The sequence below is a fragment of the Acipenser ruthenus genome, chromosome 2, assembly GCF_902713425.1.
Source record: "Acipenser ruthenus chromosome 2, fAciRut3.2 maternal haplotype, whole genome shotgun sequence".
NCBI lineage: Eukaryota > Metazoa > Chordata > Actinopteri > Acipenseriformes > Acipenseridae > Acipenser > Acipenser ruthenus.
The window spans coordinates 37,811,257-37,834,900 of NC_081190.1; the positions used below are offsets into that span (position 1 = coordinate 37,811,257).

The window sequence follows — 23,644 nt, forward strand, 5'->3', positions numbered from 1 at the left end:
AATTGTGACACTTGAAATTACAGATACTAAGGCATATTTGAACTACACCTGTATAGCAATGACGTAATAGGAGATTAGAGGCAATATTGAATTAGAATGCAGCAATAACAATAATAACAACAACAACAACAACAACAACAACAACAATAATATTTTTTAAAAACATTCCATTCAGGAACCTTAGATTAGAAACAGCCATTTTTTGTGACAAATTGCTAGGTTTTGTATTTAAGCCAAGTACATGTTTCTAATATGTATAATAAATATACCTGTAATAACAGATTCTTTGTTAGATTCTTTTTTTTATAAAATAGGATAATTAAGAACCAAGGTTTAAAAGTGTTGCTATTGAGAAATATATACACACACAGACACACACACACAGACTTTCGATTGTGTTCATGTAGTCAGTAGTCCAATTCGGAATGAAAGCCAGTATTTTTCTGACTTCCTTTCTTGAACTTTATCAACTAACCAAATGTGTTCAGGGGCAACCTAATAATCTATTTTTTTCTGACAAAAAAATCTCTAGTGAATCAAACTGCTGTTTGGTTCATAGTTTAAATGATGCTCTTTTTCAAAACTCACTGAACTTGTCGTAGAAACATTCAGCACAGATTTGCTTATACTTCAGTGTTTAGAGAGAATTAGTATTTGGCTGTGCTCTTGTGTATCTGGGGGACCTAGTACATTGACACTAGGATGGGATACCCTCTGGATGACCCATAGTTTTTATCACAGAATAACATAACTTTACATGCAAACATCTACTGATAGCAAACGGTACTCACGTTAAAATAAACAGAAAGAAATGCCTAAGTAAAGATAAATAAACCATGATGGAAATAATTGTACTGGGTTTCAATAAGAAATAACCCTGATGTCTTAACAGGGTACCCCTTACTGTAGCTGTTAACACTCTTTGTTAAGGACCCTTCATTAATTTAGCACATCATTCCATCATTTACTAAGTAAATGTAGACATATTTTACTTCAGTGTAGTATGATTCAGAACTGATTTTGATTCTACCGCCTCAATAAGCGCCATGGTTTTATTGGCTAACTCCGTTTTAACCAGCTTTGCTTTTGCAGATGGATAAAAATAAAGAACCGAATGAGTTAGGTTGAGGATCTTTTTGTGTTTGATATTATATATTTTTCTAATCTAACTCTATTCTTAATGTCAATTTCCTTTTTAGTATCTGGTTTTTTCTGTGTTTTGAGCTAATCAAGCAAAACAAACGAGATTACAATAACAGCATTGCAAATGTTTCCAACTAAAATCTACCGTATAAAGTTGAAAAACAGTATTTTTGACTTTGTTTTAATTATCAACAGGATCACTCAGTTTGAATTATGCTTTCAATGTATTTACTCGTGTGTAATTTGTAAACAGTCATTATTCAGAAATACATTACAGCTGTGTCAATGACAGCTTCCACAACATTCCACACACTGTGGGGGAACGGCTGGCATATTCACATCCTTCAAATGCACCGAAAATAAGTCAACTCATAGGTGACAGACATAAAATGTAATGCTTATTTGTTTCTAAACATGTGTTTCCAATCGTTGCTTTTAGCTGTCCGTGTCCCAAAAAAAGAAACAAACAGGAAAAATGACCACAGACTGTAACTAGAAACTATATTTACAAGTGACATAAAGACATTGGAATGGCTTTTGGATTCATATTAAAGTGCCATCAAATATTAGCCATTTTTTATACAAGCTGAAGCACACATGACGCACTGCAGCCCTCCTATTGCATTGTTTCGTCTTCATTTTGATTTATAAAACGCATGAGAGTGAGGCTTCCCAAGTCTTGTATTTTTCCTCTCTCCTGCAAGGTTTCCCAACATGTGTTTCTAATTTCCAAATATCCTGGTAAACACATCGCAGGCTGCCCTTATAAAGGTTCATGCAGACGTGTTGTCTTGAGAGTGTGAACAGTCTGAGCAATGGGTCTGATGCCACTGTTCAACACAATAGCCCTTAAGTGGCTCTGTGACTCAAAGCGCTAACAGTTTGGGTTCCAGCTTGACAGTTGCTAAACCTGCTGCTGATCAGAAGCAGCCATAGATACAGTATATATGTATTAAAATTAAATTGTTTTTAGCATAAATCACAGTAATTTGAATTTCGAAATAATACCCACAACAGGTGGCATTACCAGAGAATACTGACTTTTTATGGCTGTAATAAGCCTGAGCTGTAATCTCTGGTAATTTCTGATGTGGAGGGTATGGTACAGTATGTCAGTGACACAATGTATTTCTGCTTTATATATACACACACACACGCACGCACGCACACAGTAGGTGCCACTTATTAGCAACCACTCAGTTCCCATCAAAAAGTTGTTATTAACCGAACGTTGTTGTTAAGCGAAAAGCCACATTTTTAAGTGTATGTATATGGAAAAACAATGTATACTATAGTTGTAGAAACAGCGCACTGAAATACACGTCTTGGTTCATTACAGTGTTAAAAAATAAACACGAAAAACACCAAATATCAGAACAAACAGCTGTTTACTAATACTACACTGATGTGTAAAACAAAAAGTATACATAGTACTGTATTGTACACATAGTACTACAACAACATACTATCAGTATCCATAAAAACAGTAAACAAACTTGGTGTACAGTACTTACATTTAATACAGAAGCATAATTTTAAAAGTAGTTGTCCAATGTTGTTTTTTTTTTTTACGATTCGCCACCTCCAGCTGTAAATCACTCTCAATATTGCGTGCAGCTTCATAGCCAATTTCAAAATGGTGGATACAACAGATTTTGAGATGCCAAACTTTTCTGCTACCCGTACTTGTTTAGCACCGGGTTCATGTAGTGCCTCCAGAATCCGAACTCTATCGACTATAGAAAGGTCTACACGTTCTGAAGCCATGATGACAGACGACAATTCTTATACAGCAGTGTGCATACTGTAGTGTGTCATTAGCACAATGCATCATGAACTTATCCATGCATTTAGGTTTCCAAATATGATCTGGAAATACTGAAACCATCCTACACAAGCTAACTAACTTACTTCAACTCGTGAGTTGAAGAATAACTTGTGAATAAGGCATGTAATAAATAAATAAGCTCCAAAATGTTATTAGACTATTTTATTTTCTGAATGTAAGGTTGTCTCAAATCCCTGTGCAGGCAGTATTTTGACAGGAAATATTTAGCTGGATTTAATGTTAACCTATATGTGGGGTTCAGGGGGCGGAGCTAGGCACCAACAACCTATCATCTGCTGTCATCAATTAAATCTACCTTATTTAAACATTAGTCACCTCTACCTCGCTGTCTTGTGTTTTTTCGTTTTTGGCTTAAACCTAAGCGATTTCAAGACCCATCTACTTTTGCGTACCTCAATAATGGAGTACTTACAGCAGTTGTCATCGGATTCAGAGGATTCCCAGGATTTTCTGTCATTAACAGATCATTCTCCTTCAATCCAGGGTCCATCCAGTTTCTGTTTTTTCTCCCCTTCTGGTGTTTCAGTTACATCTGATCAGGCTCCTGATCAGGCTCTCGACCAGGTTCCAGTTCAAATGCTGCCTACCGTTCCTGCCACCCAAACATCGAATCTGCGGCGATCCAAGCGTCTTCGGCCTCAAGACACCCCTCCGGATCGATTGTTTTGGAAGGACTGGCCCATGAATAAATTGATAAACCCTCCTTAAAAATGGTAATGCGATTCCGGCAGGGAATCTTTTCATTCTCTACTGCAATTCAGTCTCAGCAGAACCAGTCTTTCCTCCGAAAAAACATAATCAGCCACGCCCAGCCATTCAGTGTCCTAAAACAGACAGCAGGCAGTCTATTCCGGATCTAACCACCCCCACAACTTGCACCGCTAACCAGCAGCCAGCCATTGAAATCCAACATTCGCAAATATTCAACAAGATAAAATCATTTATGCAGCCTTTTTCCGATACTCTATCTTCGGTCAGTTCTCAACTGTTGGATCTAGATAAAAGGGTGTCTATTATGGAACAAGGAAAACAATCCACAGCGCTGTCATTAATTCCAGCATCAAATACTGCAGCGCCGCCTACAGCTTCTTCCGGTCCAGCCCTAATTTCAGCCAGCGAAGCAGATCCTCCAATATACAACCTCGCTTCTGCATCTACATACGGATCCTCCTCTCCAACTGCAGCGAGACGTCACACTATATCTCCACAAATCAGACGTGTCATTCTCGAAGGTTAGGACATTAATCTTGTTTCACTATTAATGACGACTTCGGAATTCTTGGACCATAGAGTAGTCGATTGTGGAGAATTGGCGGTAACTCTAAAATCCAGAGATCCCAGACTGCTTAAAAATCTTACATTAGGGGAGTTTGTCCTTGCTTTCTCCATATTCAGAGATGTGTTATGCTCGGTATATCCTAACCGCAGAGCTGAATTGGAATCTTACGAATATTACATCGTGGAGCTGTCTGTCAGATACGGAGGGACTATGTTTTATGAGTATCATAAAGCATTCTCTGCAAAAGCAGCAGCGATATTGGCAGCAGATAATCACATCATCAATTGGGCAAAACCTGATCCAGATCTATTTAATAGAATTTTTGGTGGTCTAAGGGCTAATGCATGTGGGGTCTGCGCTTCAACAGCTCATTCAACAGCCCTCTGCCCTAAAGCTGCAATTGCATCAACTTCTAAAGCAACCGGTTTCGCCGCTAATTCATACAGATCTTCAGTACCTAATCCTATACATTCTTCAGCTCCCCTCGATCAATCTACAAGGAAAGACAAATACGGGCGCAGTATTAGATTTTCAGGAGGAAGACAAATCTGCAACAATTTCAATACTGGCTTCTGTTCGAATAGGCAATGCAATTTTATCCACATGTGCAGCAATTGCGGTGACGCTCACTCTAATACAATCTGCCCTTTAAAACACAAGTGACTTTCCCCGATGCTCACCGTCGTTACTCCTATAAACATCCTGGCGTTATCAAGTAAATTACAGAATCATCCCGACAGTAACTTAACTAATTACCTGATCGACGGATTAAAAAATGGTTTTTCAACCGGTCTTACTCAAATTCCTTCTTCCTCGTTCCAAAGCAAAAATCTTTATTCAGCGACTCAAGATCCACAATCAGTGCAGTCTCTCATCGAAAAATAAATTAAAAAAGGATTTATAATCGGTCCATTTTTAGCTCCTCCTTTTCCAGTATATAGAATTAATCCTATCGGCATTGCCACAAGGAAAATGCCAGGAAAAAAGCGTCTCATTATTGATTTATCAGCACCACAGGTGTCAAGCACCAGCAGCATTAACTCATTAATTCCCCAATGTCAATTTTCCCTGCATTACATCACTATTGCAGACGCAATACATTCAATTAAATTAGCAGGTTGTGGTTCTTGGTTAGCAAAAGCAGATATATCAGACGCATTTAAAGTAATGCCAATCCATCTTTCTCTCCGTCACCTGTTTGGTATATGCTGGGAAGGGAAGTTTTATTTTGCCACTCAATTGACTTTCGGCTGCCGCAGCAGCCGAAGATATTTGATACCCTGTCGGAAGCATTATGCTGGATACTTCTTAATGTCTATCATGTCCCGTTCTTGCTCCACTTGCTGGATGATTTTTTAGTAATTTCTCCTCCTTCAGATGCACCAGCAGAAGCGATTTCCAATCTTAAAAGCTTATTTTCTGAAGTTGGCGTTCCGCTTTCAGAAGAAAAATCAATTGGTCCCCTTCATTCTTTGGAATTCCTTGGAATCATTTTAGATACAGAAAAGTTTGAAGCCCGTCTGCCTGAGTCTAAACTTAACCATATTCGTTTGCTCATTCAGGATTTTCAGATCAGTAAAACTATTAAAAAACGGGCACTGCTTTCATTGCTGGGTTACTTTAATTTTGCAATACAGGGATTCCACATTCCACAGGGGAGGACGTTTATATCTCGGCTGCTAGCGCTGGCATCAACAGCAAAAAATCTGGACTCCTATTTAAATATCTCTTCAGAAGCTAGGAAAGACATTAAAATGTGGTCTGCGCTTATTCAGCACTGGAACGGTCTCTCTATGTTTTATGATGATTTCATTTCAGCTCCTCACAATATGGCTTTATTTACTGATGCCTCATCTCTGGGATTCTGAGGTCTATTTAATAATCAATGGTTTTGCAGTTCATGGCCTGAGGAAATCGAGAACATATCTCCTCATCTAAAATCCACAGCTCTGCTAGAGATATACCCAATAGTAGCAGCTGCCCAGCTATGGGGTCATCTCTGGTCTAAGAAATCAATACTATTTTACTGTGATAATTCAACTACAGTGAATATTATAAATAAAGGACGTTCCTCCTCCACTCTTATAATGCAATTGCTGCGGCGGCTAGTATGGATTTCAGTCTCTAATAACTTCCTAATACAAGCTCGCCACCTACCGGGCATTTTTAATAATGCAGCTGATGCTCTTTCCCGTTAACAGATTTCCAAATTCCACAGTTTTCTGCCCTCAGCTCTGCAATATCCAGCAGCAACACCACAGTTCAATCAGCTGATTTTCAACTAAATCCAACTATTAATAAACTTCTTAATTCAGCTCAAGATTACATGGCATCAGCACTTGCCCCATCTACCAGATCCTCGTACTCTACAGGTTGGGCATGTTATGTAACTTTCTGTTTACAAAGCAGGATTAATCCTACTCCATTCAACCAGGACTGGATCATGGCGTTCATAGTGCATGCAAAGGAGTCTCTACATCTGGCACCAGCTACAATCAGACTATATTTGTCAGGAATTCAGCATCAATTTCGCTTGATGTCCATCAATTCCCCAACTCTATTATCAATTCCAGCGGTTCGTCTCCTTTTACAAGGAATTTCCAAGTGCTCTCCGGCTCCTTCTTCTGCTCGCCTGCCTATTTCTATAGACATTCTCAGTAAATTGATTTCAATTCTCCGCCACGGCTGTTTTTCTCCATTTGATGATTTAACTGTGGAAGTCATATGTCTATCTGCATTTTTTGGATTTTTGAGATGATCTGAATAAACAGTTCCTTCTATTGCCAGCTTTCCTACCCTAGGTATCCGCTGCAGTGACCTCAAGCTCATCCCAGATTCTCATTTCATCTTATTTCTTCGCATTTCAAAAACAGATCAACTGCGGCAAGGACAATGTATTCAGCTTTCTAAGATCAACTCTCCTCGGTGTCCCTTCACTTCCATGTTGAAGTACATTGCAGAACGCAAAGCCATTTCATCCTCCGACCCTTTGTTTATCAATTCAAGCCGGTCCATTGTATCAAGGCATTGGTTTTCAGCACACCTTTCCACTGTGGTATCCAGAGCAGGTCTTCCTTTGCAATTCTACACTCCTCATTCATTTAGAATAGGGGCAGCTACTTCAGCCGCAAAAGCCAACATTAACCAGCATTTAATTAAAAATATGGGGCGCTGGACTTCATCAGCAGTTGAAAGTTATATTCGTTCTTCATCATCTGAAATATCCTCCGCACATCAGTCCATTGCTAGTATGTCCGGAGTGGGGACGACCTTTCTGCCTGAGCCACCAAAGATTTCCCAATAAGAAATAAAATTAAAGAAAGGGTGTTTTTTCTTTCCACTGTGCAGAGGGTCTTCACATAGTCATTAGGGTACAGTCTACTAACCTCTTTGTCACGTTAAGTGTTTGTTTTCTTTCGTCTAAATGTTTTCTCTTTTCTTCTTTCTTATGCATTGGCGGTTCTCTCTCTTTTTTCTTCATGTTGCGTCAGCGGGGAGCCGGGGGTCCATCTTTTGGGGGGTTAGTGATTCCACTTTCTCCAACCCTTTGTTAAGCTCCACTTCATTTACCTCATAGAGGAGGGTTCTCCACGAGTCAGAGGGGACCCCCGGCCAAACCCTTCCATCTGCATGTATGTTTCTTTTGTGATTCTTCTTTCAGGTCTGATGCCTCTATGTGAGGGTCCCCAAGCGGTGGCATCCCTTGTGTTTGTCGGGTCTCCTCAAAGACGGTGGCCCCTCTCCTGTTTGTCGGGTATCCTCAGCGACGGAACCCCCCTTCTATTATGTTGGGCTTCAAAGAGGTGGAACACCACGCATTATATGTTTTAACAAATACTAACTTTATGTTTTCTTTCCGGTTCGCGAGCCTCTTCGTATGTCGGGTAACCTCAGAGACGGTGCCCCTCTTGGTATGTCGGGTCACCTCAAAGACGGTGGCCCCCCTCCTGTTTGTCGGGTCTCCTCAGCAACGGAACCCCCCTACTGTATATGTTGGGTCAGGAAGAGCCGGAACCTCTTTTGTGTTATCAATACTAATTCATGTTTTCTTTCCGGTTCGCGAGCCTCTTCGTATGTCGGGTAACCTCAGAGACGGTGCCCCTCTCGTATGTCGGGTCACCTCAAAGACGGTGGCCCCCCCTCCTGTTTATCGTGTCTATCGATCAAGTAAATGTTGGGCCTGGAAGAGGCGGAGCCCCTCTCTCCATGTGTATATGTTTACTAACTCCGTCAATAAACAATGTGAATTGGGAATTGTTTTCTTTTTCCTCATGTCAAAGCCAATTCAAAATCCTGTCAAATCTGCATATTTTATGTCAGACACAAGCTGCGTTGCAGGAGTTGTGTATAAATAACAGACAATACACATGAAATGGTATTAATTTAGCACATCTGCTCTAATTAAAAGCAAACCCTGGAGAAAAGACAGCCCTTCACCATGGAATCAAAGAAATCAATCTACACTAGAAACGAGTAACAAATTATTCCAAGTGTTCTCAAAGTAAAAAACAGATGTTCCAATGATGCTCTGGAGAGCGGAATAAAGCTGAAATTGATTAGTGGAGGTGAATGTACTCAAGCAATGAAATAATTATTTTGGTAACCAAACACATCTTCCAAGGCTGGAGACTCAATGATGCCCTCTGCCTCTCTTCAATAAGTAGGTGCATCATGCTTCACACACTATGGCATATATGGTATACTGCCTAGAATAATAGCCTACAAAGTGTTAAGATGCATGAAACAGTAAATGTGTGAACTGAGGTAATATATAGTATTCAAAAATGTGTTGTAGAAAATGACAAAGGTAGAATGGAAGGTTTTTTTTATCACATAAAGGCTCAGCAGGGTTCATAAAGTAGCAACATGCTTCTGAAGACCATTTCAGGTACCTTAGTTTAGTATCCCACTAGGGTGTCAATGATGTGAAACCAAAGGTTAGCCAAGAGAGTGAGACAAATTTGATTATTAATCTCACCTTCAAACCCTGTGCTTGCTTTACAGACAATTGTGTTATGATGCGCTGGCTGAATGAATTCCTGCTGTTAACAAGATGCAAAGATGTTTCCGTGACATGATGAAAAACAAAAACAAGACAGAATTAAAAAAAAGAATAACATGAAATGGCATGTGGTTAAAAGAAGTATAAAATGTTATAAACATTAGAATATACACTCATACACTCTTAAGAATAACTCAGACCGGTTGCTCAGGTTTCACATCTAAGCTCCAGTCAACCACTGCATGACCCTCGGGTGAGTCAATTAACCTCCTTGTGCATCAGTGTCAGCCAGCTTTGAAACAAGGAACGAGCTGGGTCCCTGTGGAAATTACATGCAACTAGATAAGCTGAGCTGTGTAAATTTTTTTGCAAAAAAGAAATTCCACAAGTAAAGGAGAAAGAAAATATTGCTTTACACTGTTCCTAATCCTACTGACGACCACAGACCACTTGAAAGGCTGCTGTGATGATGTCACAGCAAGTGCCATATATCTGACGTTAGTCGACTTGAATCATGCTGTGGATTCCTGTTCTTTGTAGTGGTATTCGATTACAACATAAATCACCTTTTCCTCACCTTTTCCCCATTTTATAAATTACTCTAAGGGGGACCACCCAAAACATGTTAGCTTCAGTAAAGCACAAATTACATGTTAGGATGAAAACTACTGTGCAACAGCTGCAAAAGGGAATTTAAAATATTTGGTGGACAGTACTGTCAGAGATATTCATTTTACCATTGTTTTAATAACATTTAATTGTTCTGTTGTCACTCAATGTATTAAATCAGTAAATTATTTTAGTAAAGGTCACCCCGATTTAGTAAATATTGTGTTGGCTATATTCTGATCATTTAACATTCACGAAAGCATTATTGTCATTAGGCAGCTAGCCTACTAAAATTAAGAAGCTGCACCAGTACAATACTTAATGCTTGATAAGTAGGCCTATCCAAAGGCACTGCAGTGATTTACTTAGATCATTAACTTTTTTAATACTGTATTTACCAAAATAAAAATGCATTAACTGTTGAGTTTGGTGTGTTTTTAGGTGCTTTAGCAGTGAAACTAAAACTAATCAAATACTTGTATAAAACTGGTTAGACTTGTCTCTTTCAGTTCATGTGGTGTGATTTACATACACAGCCACACTACCACAAGTCTGTGTGAAACATGTTTGGAACAGCTCAAAAGGCTTTGGTCTGAAACTGGAGGAAAAAAACAACATAAAACAATATCTGACACTATCAAACAGAAGAAAGAACTAATATGAATACAGTATAGATAAACTTTAATAACACATCTGTATTTCTATAAGTGAGTTCAAAAAGTGAGTGATTGCTAGTCTGATGCTGTCATGTGAGCAAGTTGTGTTGAATTAACAATTTGCCAAATTACAGCAGAGCACAGTTGACTCAACGTAGGGTAATTTGCAAGCGGCACACAGCTCTCAACCTCCAAGGCAGTATATAAACACTGACGCGAACATAGTGCACCAACATTCAGTGCCAGCTCACCAAAGGGCCTCATCACCAAAGGGCCAGTAGTCTAAACTGTGGTAGTCCAAATGAGGACAAGCCTACATGGACTGGCTGCAAAATGTTCTATCCAACATTGAACTGACGGCTCCAACTCCAGACCAGGTTTGCATACATTTATTTATTTTCTTTTTTTAATTAATGCTCTCGCTTCTCTGTTTTCGCCTCTTTCTCGGCACCACTCTCTCCCATAGCTATTTATACTTCCTTTCCTCTACTGTGCCCTACCATGACTAGCTTTAATATCCCCGTAATCCTCTCCTCTTGTTCCTGTCCTCTGGCTTCTCCCTGCCACTACAAATCTAACTCCTCTAACCTCATCTCCCTGGACCTCGTCTTCACCAGGGACTGCTTTCCTCCCACCGTCTCGGTCACTACTCTCGATATCTCTGATCACAACTTTATCTCCCTCTCTCTGTCGCTTCTATCCCTTCCTACTCTGCCGACCCCCTCTGTCACCTTCCATCGAAACCTCTTCACTACCTTGCCTCCTTCCACACCCACCTCCTGTCCTCTGCTCACTCACTTATTCTCCTGTTCCTTCCTCGCTGACCTGGGACTCTCCAGCACTGCTCTTGCCTGGTTCTCCTACCTTTCTGACCGCACATACTGGGTGCCTGGCGTGACTGTGACATTTTGTGCCGTATTTCTACCTGCCTCTCGGCTATCTCCTCCTGGATGCATTTGCATCATCTCAAACTCAACCTCTCCAAATCAGACCTCCTTTTCTTCCCCCTCTTCCTCCACCACTGCTGATCTCTCTATCTCTATTTCTCTTGAATCCACCACCCTCTCTCCCTCCTCATCCACCAAGAACCTCGGTGTCACCCTCAACCCCTCCCTCTACTACTGTCAGCACATCTCTACTCTGGCATGCTCCTGTACCTTCTTCCTCAGCAACATAAACAGAATTCACCCCTTCCTCACCGACTATTCCACTCTGCTCCTAGTTCAGGCCCTGGTACTGTCCCGCCTTGATTACTGCAACACCCTCCTGGCCAGCCTCCCTGCCTCTGCTATCCGTCTGCTCCAGCTCATCCAAAACTCTGCTGCTCGTCTTGGCTTTTCCCTTCCTCGTTTCTCCCATGCTACACCGCTGCTCCACTCCCTCCACTGGCTCCCTATCACTACTAGCATCCAATTCAAAACTCTTGTTCTCGTCTATTGCTGTCTCAACCTTTCTGCTCCCTCCTATCTCCAGATATCTCCAGTTCTCCCTACACCCCCTCTCGGCCCCTCCGCTCCTCCACCACTGACAGATTAGCTGTATCTCCCCTCCGCTCCCCCGCTTCCAGAGCCCACTCCTTCTTCACTGCTCAGTCCCTGACCACCTTCCGACGCCTCCTTAAGACACAATAGACTATACTGGACTATATGGCACCCAATTGTACCAGTACTTGCATTAGCTTATACTTGCACTGAACTGCTCCATACCCTGCCATATTCTACCATTGCTCTTAACTGTAACTACTTCATGTATCTTGTAATTGATTTTACTCTTATAGGTATTCTTATTCATGTTTTTAGTGGGGCTTGTCCCCACTTTAAATCTTCGACATACTTCTTCTTCTTCTTCTTTGGCATGCTACTCCTCTTACACCGTTTAAGCTACAAACGCCGTTCAAACTTTAAAATATGTAGACTGGTCTGGAATAGTGTGCTTGTATACAACTTTTTGATATCTTTTATACTTTTTAAACTATTAAGCTTTTTGTCCTTTTTTGTCCTTCATTCACTTTAATGTGACTTTTTTCAAAATTTTAAAGTTCCCATTGTTTAAAAACTCCCAGACTTCTAACTTTCTATTTACTGTAAACGATGTAACTTTTGACACAAATCAGCTACTTTGACCACTTTCCCAACAAGTAAGACAAAAAGTTAGAGCATATGAAATCTTCCTCTACTTCTCTGCTATTCAAATCTGAAATCAAAACAGAAATAACTTTTACCAATCAAGAGGTACACCTGTTTTAGTAACCGCACCAACTATATTTTCTCTAACTTTTTATAAACAACTGAAATTTGACCACTTTCCCAACAAGCTAGACAAAAAGTCAGAGGGTATGACATCTTCCTCTACTTCTCTGCTATTCAAATATGAAATCAAAACAGAAATAACTTTTACCAATCAAGAGGTACACCTGTTTTAGCAACCGCACCAACTAAATTTTCTCTAACAACAACTGAAATTTTGACCACTTTCCTAAAGCAAGCCCCACAACTCTAAATGGTAAAGTTACCATCTAGTTTGTAATTGCTCTTATTTGAAATCATCTCTTAATCATTTTGTTGTGCTCTTAATGGACTTTACTTGTATATTGTTAGCGTAAGTTAACTGCTCTTAAACAAACTCGCTCTTAAATGTAATTACTTAATGTCTTCTTTATTTTGTTCTTATTTGAATTCAATCTTATTTTCTACTGATTTTACTGTAGTTTATAACGGCTCTTATCGGTAATGTGATATTCTGATATTTTATACTGTGATACTTTGTAACAATTGTATGTCACCCAGGATAAGGGCCTCTGCTAAGAAAGAAATAATAATAATAATAATAATAATAATAATAATAATAATAATAATAATAATAATAATAATTAATTATGAGGTACATAATTTAACAAAAAAAAGAATTCTTAACAAAAATGTGCAATAATTGAGCAGTTTTCCTTAAAACAGTGTCCTCGAGTCCTAAAAGGAAATAACAGAAAGTAAACTCTAAAATACATCAAAATCCAACACGTTTTCAAAAGCCAAAGAGGCAGCATCAATTTCAGTATAATATCCTTCATGTTTACGAAAAACCAGCACAAGAAATACATAGACACATTCAATGTTGGTACTGCACACCAGTGAATGTAATTTGAAAAGGTTGTAATGGCAAAAGGAAAGTGCAGTACTCTTGACTTCCCACACAGCAGTTGTACAAAAGTGACCCCTGAGTTACACTCACCATGATTTGCAATGTGTTGACTTTGCAGAGAGCAGGTTACCAGCTCAAAACTCAGCATGCTGCCTTCTTGTTAAATGTAAAACAAATCGGATAATGTGATGGTACTGACAGCTCTGACCCAACATGTGCAAATAGAGTGGCTGTATTTTATGTTATGTTTGGCAAACAGTCTGTTTCTTTTCCTTGCCTTAATACCTCATCTGATTGACTGAGCAGCATGCAGCTCATGGATTAATAAACTCTTACTGCCACCAGGAGACTAGGAATTTTCCAGTTGATTACTAAAATATATTTGCCCATAAATACAGAAGTTGCCTATTCAGTGGGTAAATATTCACAGTAATAACTAAGTGACTGACAGATTCATTGCACTTGGTTCATTGGAGTGTAAAGAGGGTTCATTTATGACATAAGTGTGATTTGAATTATGAGGTTCATGGGACAGTGAGAATGGTACCTGACCTAAAATAATTATTAACAAATACCATCAATATCTTTTTTTAAATGTATTACGTACAGTATGTGTACACTTAAAAGTTAGGCATATCAGACATAATTGGTCATATGCAATGCATTATTATTTAATAAAATAAAAATTTATACAGACAATAGATTTTCTATGAAACCATGGCAGCATTCTATTTACCCTGAGTTGAAACACTGGCTGCTTTCTTTTGCAGTCTAGCTTGCTACACCCCTTGCTACAGTGTTCAGTTTTGCAGTTTTAAGAATATACTATTAAGACCATAGAATACATCATTTGCACCTATTTATTACTCATGTGATGCAAATAAAAGTTAACAATCTCTTCACAGCTCATAAGGTTAATTTAAGTGTGTCGATACAGATTCGGTTCTCCCGTTGGTGAGATGAGATGAGGTTAAAAGAAGTAAAATCACAATTTCTTAAAATTGGTGCAAAATGTATTTTTAGTGTAACGGTCATGATAAATCTGTCCCTCTTTAACATAACAAAATGTCTCTTTAACATAACAAATTGTATAAAACAAAGTTTTTTCAAAATAAACATGGATCCACTTTATAATAACACACTTGAAGGCGTTTGATGGTATCAAGACAACCCACTTCTCAGATGGCTGAAGGCACCAGAGGCATGTATTTTGCACGTGTGGTAACCAACACATAAGTTATCACATAAATGTATTTATCTCCATTGCTGCTGTCGACTACATTTTAATCAAAGATCGGGTTTCAGCCAATCAAAGCTGATATCCACCTCTATCTACATTTTGTTCAGAGGCAGATGTCGATTGCTTATGTTACATGATAAAATCAGATTCATGCTGCTTTTATAGTAACTTTAGCAGATCAGTAAGAAACTGACCAATTATATTATTTTCTCAGCTGGTGAGAGCATAAAGATTGAAAATTACACTTCACCTGCAGCTGTGTGAATATCCTAAACCTATCAGTAACACCCTCATTCCCATGTGAAAAAACATATACAGTCTAACTTCATTATAACGAACCCCCCTGGGACCTGATGAAATGTTCGATAAAAAGGGGGTTCGTTATAAGAAGGGTTCGTTATAGTGAAGTTAGACTGTATAGCAATTCATTAGACAACAGCTGGATGGTGCTCTCCCATTGTTTTCTATGTTACTCAATAACAGAAAAGATGACACCAATTAACTACAGCTGTTCTAAAACCAGTTTACTGATGACATCACTTCATGCTGAGACACAAGTTAACTTTTTTAGTAGACTACAATCATTTTCAGACAGAGGTAAATAAATAACAAACTTTAACAAGCTGTATAATAGTGATAATAGCATTGCTGTGACATGTTCCTCTGTGATAATGAAACTCCCTCGTTTAAATAATGTCTTCTACTTCTGTTCTCATGCAAAAAATGAGTTTTTGTGACCAAAAACAAAGCATTCTTACAGGTCATGTCATACCAAATCAAAGCATTTATAAAATATCTGTTTAACTGATTTATCTAGAGGTTAACCCTTTCAGTCCTGGAGTGACCTCAAGGTCCCACCTTTTCTTTGCGTCGTATGTTAACATTCATGTGGGAACCTCCCAGGACTCCTACTGTAGGTCTCAGTCAGAGGTAGTGTATAAATATATGTAAAACATTAACACTGAATGTGACTCAAGAATCAGTGCCACTGATGATGCATTTTTGGTGAACATGATACAGTTGAAAATAGATTTCACAACACTTGAACTCCCCTATTGTCTGTGTTAAGCCAATCCAGGCGCAAAGTAGGCTATATCTAAGTACATGCTGGAACAGACTGTTTTATAAATCTCAGGTATACTGATTAGAAGCAAGCTGTTCCTTTCATCTAGCAATTGCCCTTGCCTCACATAATTTGTTTAAATGCTTCCTGATGTTTCCAATTGGACTTAACTACACAAAGTATATGGGTGACTTCAATACACCATGATGCAATTCGGATCTTGATAGCCGGATCAAGAGAAAAGAATGCATCGCTCATATTCCAAGATCTAGCATCTTGGCCAGATGTTTGATATATAAATAAAAAATACCATGTGTACCTCTCATCGGCTTCTGAGCCCAAGAACAATCATCATAGTTTGGTTATTTGAACAAGAAATGTTTGAATTAAAAATATTAAATTAGCCACAAAACGTTTCTTCAGTTTTGGGAATGTTGCATTTACAATGTTCTTTCCCTCAGCCAGTGTCGTCTAGCTAAAGGTGTTTAAGTAACTGATGTCATACAAGTCCAGATTGTATAGTTATAAAAATGATGCAGTCAGTTTGCTAAAATAGAACACTGTTGGGTCAAGCAGCTAAACTTAAGTGTGAAAAACGGATAGGCACCTCCATATATCCACATTTGCTAAAGAGCCTCCATGCCAAGTTTCATCAGAACTGGGTAAGCTGTTCTCTAGATGTATGTACAAATGTAAGTGGTTTTGATGGTGTAACAATTTAGTCATATCCACCAACAAGTATTCAAATTTAAAGTACAGTAATCATGTCACAATTTTCCATCAGATAAGATACATTGGTGCCCTTAACTAATTTATATATTATCAACACAGTTTGTAAATTGAACTGAATGACAGCTGTCAAGATCATTATTTCTGCTGAAATTTAGAAAAAACAAAAACAACAAAGCAGATGTACTATATGTGGAGTACAGGCATACAGGACCTTTTTTTGTTTTGTTTTTTAAATACAGTCTAAAGTTTACTGGGCACAGTCGTTACTATAAAATTATGCTGGTCTGTTATTGTTTGCCAAAGCAAACAACCACACAGCCATTCATTCAGTATTTTCCATTGTCTCATCATGCTGCTAATGAGGTTTTCTACTCAATACAATGATGTTGAGTATTATAAAAGCCCTTCAGTTCCTTTATTATTATTATAATCTATTTCAGGAAAGGACTATAAAGAGACACAGCTTTCAGATAAATAGGTTTTGCTATATATATATATATATATATATATATATATATATATATATATATAGTACTGTGCAAAAGTTTTAGGCAGGTATGAAAAAATGCTGTAAAGTAAGAATGCTTTCAAAAATAGACATGTTAATAGTTTATATTTATCAATTAACAAAATGCAAAGTGAGTGAATAGAAGAAAAATCGACATCAAATCAATATTTGGTGTGACCACCCTTTGCCTTCAAAACAGCATCAATTCTTCTAGGCACACTTGCACACAGTTTTTGAAGGAACTCAGCAGGTAGGTTGGCCCAAACATCTTGGAGAACTAACCACAGTTCTTCTGTGGATTTAGGCAGCCTCAGTTGCTTCTCTCTCTTCATGTAATCCCAGACAGACTCGATGTTGAGATCAGGGCTCTGTGGGGGCCATACCATCACTTCCAGGACTCCTTGTTCTTCTTTACTCTGAAGATAGTTCTTAATGACTTTCGCTGTATGTTTGGGGTCATTGTCATGCTGCAGAATAAATTTGGGGCCAATCAGATGCCTCCCTGATGGTATCTGCCTGTACTTCTCAGCATTGAGGAGACCATTAATTCTGACCAAATCCCCAACTCCATTTGCAGAAATGCAGCCCCAAACTTGCAAGGAACCTCCACCATGCTTCACTGTTGCCTGCAGACACTCATTCGTGTACTGCCTTGAAATTTCTGCCTGGGAGAGACCTTGCTGATGCAGTATAACTACCTTGTGTCTTGTTGCTGTGCTCAGTCTTGCCATGGTGTATGACTTTTGACAGTAAACTGTCTTCAGCAACCTCACCTTGTTAGCTGAGTTTGGCTGTTCCTCACCCAGTTTTATTCCTCCTACACAGCTGTTTCTGTTTCAGTTAATGATTGTGTTTCAACCTACATATTGAATTGATGATCATTAGCACCTGTTTGGTATAATTGTTTAATCATACACCTGACTATATGCCTACAAAAATCCCTGACTTTGTGCAAGTGTACCTAGAAGAATTGATGCTGTTTTGAAGGCAAAGGGTGGTCACACCAAATATGGATTTGATTTAGATTTTTCTTCTGTTCACTCACTTTGCATTTAGTTAATTGATAAATATAATCTATAAACATGTCTATTTTTGAAAGCATTCTTACTTTACAACATTTTTTCACACCTGCCTAAAACTCTTGCACAGTACTGTATATATATATATATATATATATATATATATATATATATATATATATATATATATATATATATATATATTTTTTTTTTACTGGAACCTGGCCTAAGACTTTGTTATGTTATGATGTTACCAAGACAGTAAGTCTGGTGGAATACTTTTTATACTCATTTTAAAATGTTTTTCCAAGCGTTGTACGACAATGTGCTCAGATACAAACTTGTGCTTACATACTACTTGTGAAGCGTACTAGTTGTATAGGGATGGAGACGCTGTGAAGTATCTTTTCCTTCTTGAACTACAATGCAAATATGGCTTAAAGTGATGATTTAGTGTTTTTGGTCTGCTCTGATGGTTAGACAGTAAAATAGTGAATGTACAGGTTTCAAATATTTGTATAAAATTAATATAATAGCCAAATGGAAAAACATCTATAGGAGGCTAAGAATATGTGATAACGTTTGGTAAAGACTGGTGCAGATGGACAGACAAATGGATGGACAATGATCAACATACAGTCCCTATTTTTTGAATAAGAACCCTACAAATAATGTCATTAATTCCACAGAATGGTCAGACCGAGGACAGCTGTTAGAAACTGTACTTTTCCTAACAATGATCGATTTGTAGTGAAGATATTCATGTTAAATAACATTAAGTGATGTTTTGAAGCAGTTTTCAAGATCATGTTAAAAAGAGTAACATGTACAAACATACAGTATGCAATGCCCCATACTATATCACTGTGCTTCCACTACAGCACTCTTGCCTTAGTGAAAAAAAATGTGTTTGCATGATACATAATTGTAAAAAGTAATGAATCTACCCAGATCCTACCTAATTAACAACTGTCATGTTTTGGATTAAAAAATAAAAGAATCTGCTACCTCACTGATTACCTGGTTCCAATGGCTTTTGAGCAGGGATCATTTTACAGTTCTTGAGGAGATAAAATACATGTATTGTTAGGCTGCCAGGTGTGATTGCCTGAGAGGATGGGTGTATGGGTCCAGATATTCTACAGAAAAAACTGTTTTAATGTTTAAGAACTATGTTTTTATGACTTGTGTTGGTAGGTTTATGACTGCCTGGGGACAACAAAAAAGACTGGGTTGGGTTTACTATTTGAGCACATGGCTTATGCAAATAAGAGTACATAGACCTTTTCTATGCACCTTTTTATTTTATTTATGCTCATTTGCCAAGTGTAATATCTGCTGCTTAGGTATTATTTTTGAACTAGATACTGGATTAATCGACCATGTCCTGATCCAGTCTCCAAACATGGAGACAAAATCTAAATAAAATATGACTTGTTGGTTCCTTGTAACACCTGCCTTCAGCCCCAAGCCCCTCAACAAAAAATAAATAAAACAAATAAAACAGAACCTGCATTCAAATCAAAAACTGTTCACTGTTGCACAACACAGCAAGGACAATGCTTAAAGCAGATGCTATGTAATGTACACATGCACCTTTTTACAACAATCACAAGTCATATGGGTTTATTCGTAGCTGTTGTCAAAAGGTAAGCTTATGAGTTGCTACCCAGAGTCAACTATTCAACTTAGTACTGTACTATAATGTCGAGCAATGTTTCATCTGCATAAGGAATACACTAAGTATTAAATAATCTGATATACCCAAAGGATACTAGCAGCCAGGAAGTATGAGGAATTATTTCTAAGAAGTGATGGAAGCATTTACATCTGGAACAAAAGTACGAACCCGACAGGAATTTACATGCAAGAAAGACAAATGTATTCGTACACTGGAAATCTGCTGTGAACCCATTGCTGGTTTTTAAAGTTTTCAGATGTTGTGGTCAGTTTATTGGAGAAATGTTGGCCAGGCTAATAAATAAGTTTTTTAAAGCCTATGGAACAGCCATTGACAATACGCTTTTCATTGTTTTCATTTTTGGCAATTAGTTTAGCAAAGTTTGCAATTTCCTGAACTTCTGCTCCGTCATTTTCTTTGGTTTACTTAATTTAAAACCCCCAAGACAATTCATCTGGCTGAAGTTATATTAAAGACAAATTGAGGACAATCATCTGATTGTTAATCACTTTCAATTACGTCTGACTATTGAACAATAAAATGAATCTCAAATGTCAACACATTTACTCAGCATGTATTTAAGATTTTAATATCAAACTGTACTTTAATCATAAATGTATTTTAATTTGAGCTAAAGCTTTGTGAACCCATTCTGTGAAAATTACTGACTAAATGCTCAACCCAACCTGAACCACTCCACAGCAGAAAACTAAATAATTAGGATAGGCTCACAGTACATTGGAATAAATTTGTATAACTAATTTCATATGAATTTTTTGGTATAACATGTGGGAAATGACAGGCAAGTCAACCTCTTCATTTTAGCTCATGTTACTTATATGTTTCCTAAATTCAACTACAGTACCTTCCATTTCAGAATAAATCAGTGTTGTGTACATTTGTTGCCATGTTTGTTAACTCCAGAACCAGACAGCCAATGTATACATCCTTAAATCAGAGAAACAAAGCCAAACAGTGTAAACCAAGACAAGTATAAACCAGCGCTCCAAATAAGCTGCTTACTGGGTTTTATGTATTGAAAAAATATGCATGATATTTAAATGTAATGTGTAATGAATATGCATACAAATTTTGCTGCTCAGCTTACGTTTGCATGTTAAGAGCTTCTTGTACTTCATTGGTTCCCAACGTCTCAATGGTCAATTGTGAATATATAGCAAACGGTAGCTAGAGAATGGATCATACAAATATCAGGACAGCTAATTGTAGCCGGCCTGGGAATTGCCAGAAACATGTGACCAATAAGTCTAGATTTTTAATAAAAAAAATAAGGATTTTTGAATCTCACTTGCAATGCACGTTTGTGACTGTTGAATAGCGATTGGATTCTTGATCTTCAAGATTTCTCAGTGCCGTCTTAGTTCCCCTCAGCCTAACTTACTAATTTCCCAACTGAATTATTGGAAGGTAAATCTATAATAAATACAATATTCTGTGTTTGGAGAGTCAGGATGCTTTATATTGCTACAGCTAGGAGAAGACTCAGTGAACGCAGTAGCTAACTACAAATTGACAGTAGCAACTTCTCTGTCTATAATATTATTAAGACAGGACTAAAGGAGGAATAAATACGACCTAGTTTTTGTACAGTAGTTAAAATGAATATTACAGTTTAAAAAATGTAAGACTGTAATTAACGCATACCCCATTAGTTTGCATTAAAGTATGTACTGTATTTATTGGAATTACTCGTGACTTCAAGGAAATGTTGCCTTTTACTCACCCAAAAAAAACTCTATGCACATGGGCCCAGATTTTCCAAAGTTAGTAAAGGTGTTTATTCATAAGTAAGGCCTGTTTTGAATGAATTTACACAGTTTTCCAGTCTTTAGTATGTAAGATCATTAATGATGCAACTGAAGCCTTGATAAAAAGAGCTCCTGCTTTTATTAGATTCCCACTATCAGTGGCTGAGCAACAGCAAATTAAATTAGATTTTTATCAAGATGCGGGAATGCCTCAGATAATTTGACTAATTGATTATACACATGTAGCAATAAAACCTCCTGCAGAATCTGAAGCTGTTTTCAGAAACAGGAAAAAATTCCACTCCTTAAAATGTCCAGTGAGCTCGGGGAAGTTGTCTTCAAAGCTCTATACAATTCTGCGTTTCGTGGGGATTTTTGTTTTCATTTAAAAAAATGTTTTTTTTTAATTATGAAACGTGGTTCTGTTCCATTTTATGTTTGCATATAGCATTTGCGTATGTGGCAACATCAATCCCATAATTCCTAGTGACTACTTAAAAATATATTGTAACTGTTTTGCACGCTGTGACAGAAATACAACAAGTCTTGGTAGTAAATCTCCCTCCCGACCTGTGAGGGCGCTAAGCAGCGAGAACAGAGTTATTTGGACGGGCTGGTCTGACAGTTCTTTCCCAGGGTCGGGAAGTCGGCCAGTCTGGATGAAGGCGAGACTCAGTTGCAAGAACGCATTGACCCGGAAGGTAAACAATGTGGCAGCCACAGATTGGAGAGGTGGTTGCACTCGTTTACCAAGGGGTCATCTGTGACAGCATAAAAAGGGGACGAAGAATCGTAATCTGTTCCTTTGACGGCTAAACACAAGTTCCAGAGCTGTCGCCAGAGGCCAGCACCCACCCGGAACATCACTGCACTAAAGCACATTATTGTTATATTCACCACTAGCACTACTCCACCCACTAAAGGACTGGTGACCGTGTATGTTTTGTCTGTGTGTGTCTACTTGTTTGTGGATTTGTGTGTTATCATTTGAGACTTCCCCGTGCATTATTTACACAGAGCAGTACCAAGCATTGAATACTGCCTATATTTCATCATTGTTTTCTGTTTGTCAGTTTCGACTATTGGATTAAAAATAAAATAACCATCATATTACCAGTACTGTGTTTGTCACTGTTTGGAGCCCTGCATCTCTAGTCTGCGCACTATAACCCACTTTGCCACACACGCTCATAAATTATTATTCATTATGGGGTGGGGCAGGAGATTTTACTTTGAATTAGAAGACACTTACTCAACAGTAAAGTGCCACGACTATCAATGGAAAATTGCAACGTAAAGAACATACCAAACTTTTAATGTAGGTTATTAACCCTTACTCTGAGTAGTTTAGCAGATTTGGAAAATCAATATTATTATTTGTTTATTTAGCAGACGCCTTTATCAAAGGTGACTTACAGAGGCTAGGGTGTGTGAACTATGCATCAGCTGCAGAGTCACTTACAACTACATCTCATCCGAAAGACGCAGCACAATGAGGTTAAGTGACTTGCTCAGGGTCACACAATGATTCAGTGGCTGAGGTGGAATTTGAACCAGGGACCTCCTGGTTACAAGCCCTTTTCTTTAACCACTGGACCACACAGACTCTAATTCTGATAGTGAACTATTTGCCAAGTACACCACAGGTTACCTAGAACAATATAAAAAAAAATACTCTCAAAGCAGTGTCAATGTAAGTTAGCTAAAATTGAAGTTTAATAGTTATGCTGCAGTTGTAAAATGATAGCAAGTTACAGCATTCAACAGTGATTCAGACTGTAAGAAGCCCCTCATAATGGGTGATTCTTAAGGCTAATTTAGCTGCTACACCTTCAGAAGATATTCTAAAATATCCTGAAACAGAAGTTTAGGATACAATTCTTCTACAAGCCTGAGAACAAGTAACATAAAAATGTTTATGGAAAAATGCAGTTCAAAGCCAACCGTGTATTGTACACA

At 38.1% G+C, this 23,644-nt stretch overlaps 1 protein-coding gene across 2 annotated transcripts in view; it reads right to left on the reverse strand.

The window, feature by feature from the left end:
* Positions 1-23,644, reverse strand: part of LOC117408854 (collagen and calcium-binding EGF domain-containing protein 1-like) — a 93,262-nt gene that overhangs the window by 17,608 nt on the left and 52,010 nt on the right. Inside the window, exon 1 of one of the 2 annotated variants that reach the window (XM_058995640.1) lies at positions 2,658-2,794. The exons of the other annotated variant lie outside the window; for it this stretch is intronic. Coding sequence (XP_058851623.1) covers positions 2,658-2,659 — 2 coding nt within the window. The 5' untranslated portion in view covers positions 2,660-2,794. Of the gene's footprint in view, positions 1-2,657; positions 2,795-23,644 lie in introns of those variants that run through there. 2 annotated transcript variants of the gene reach the window in all.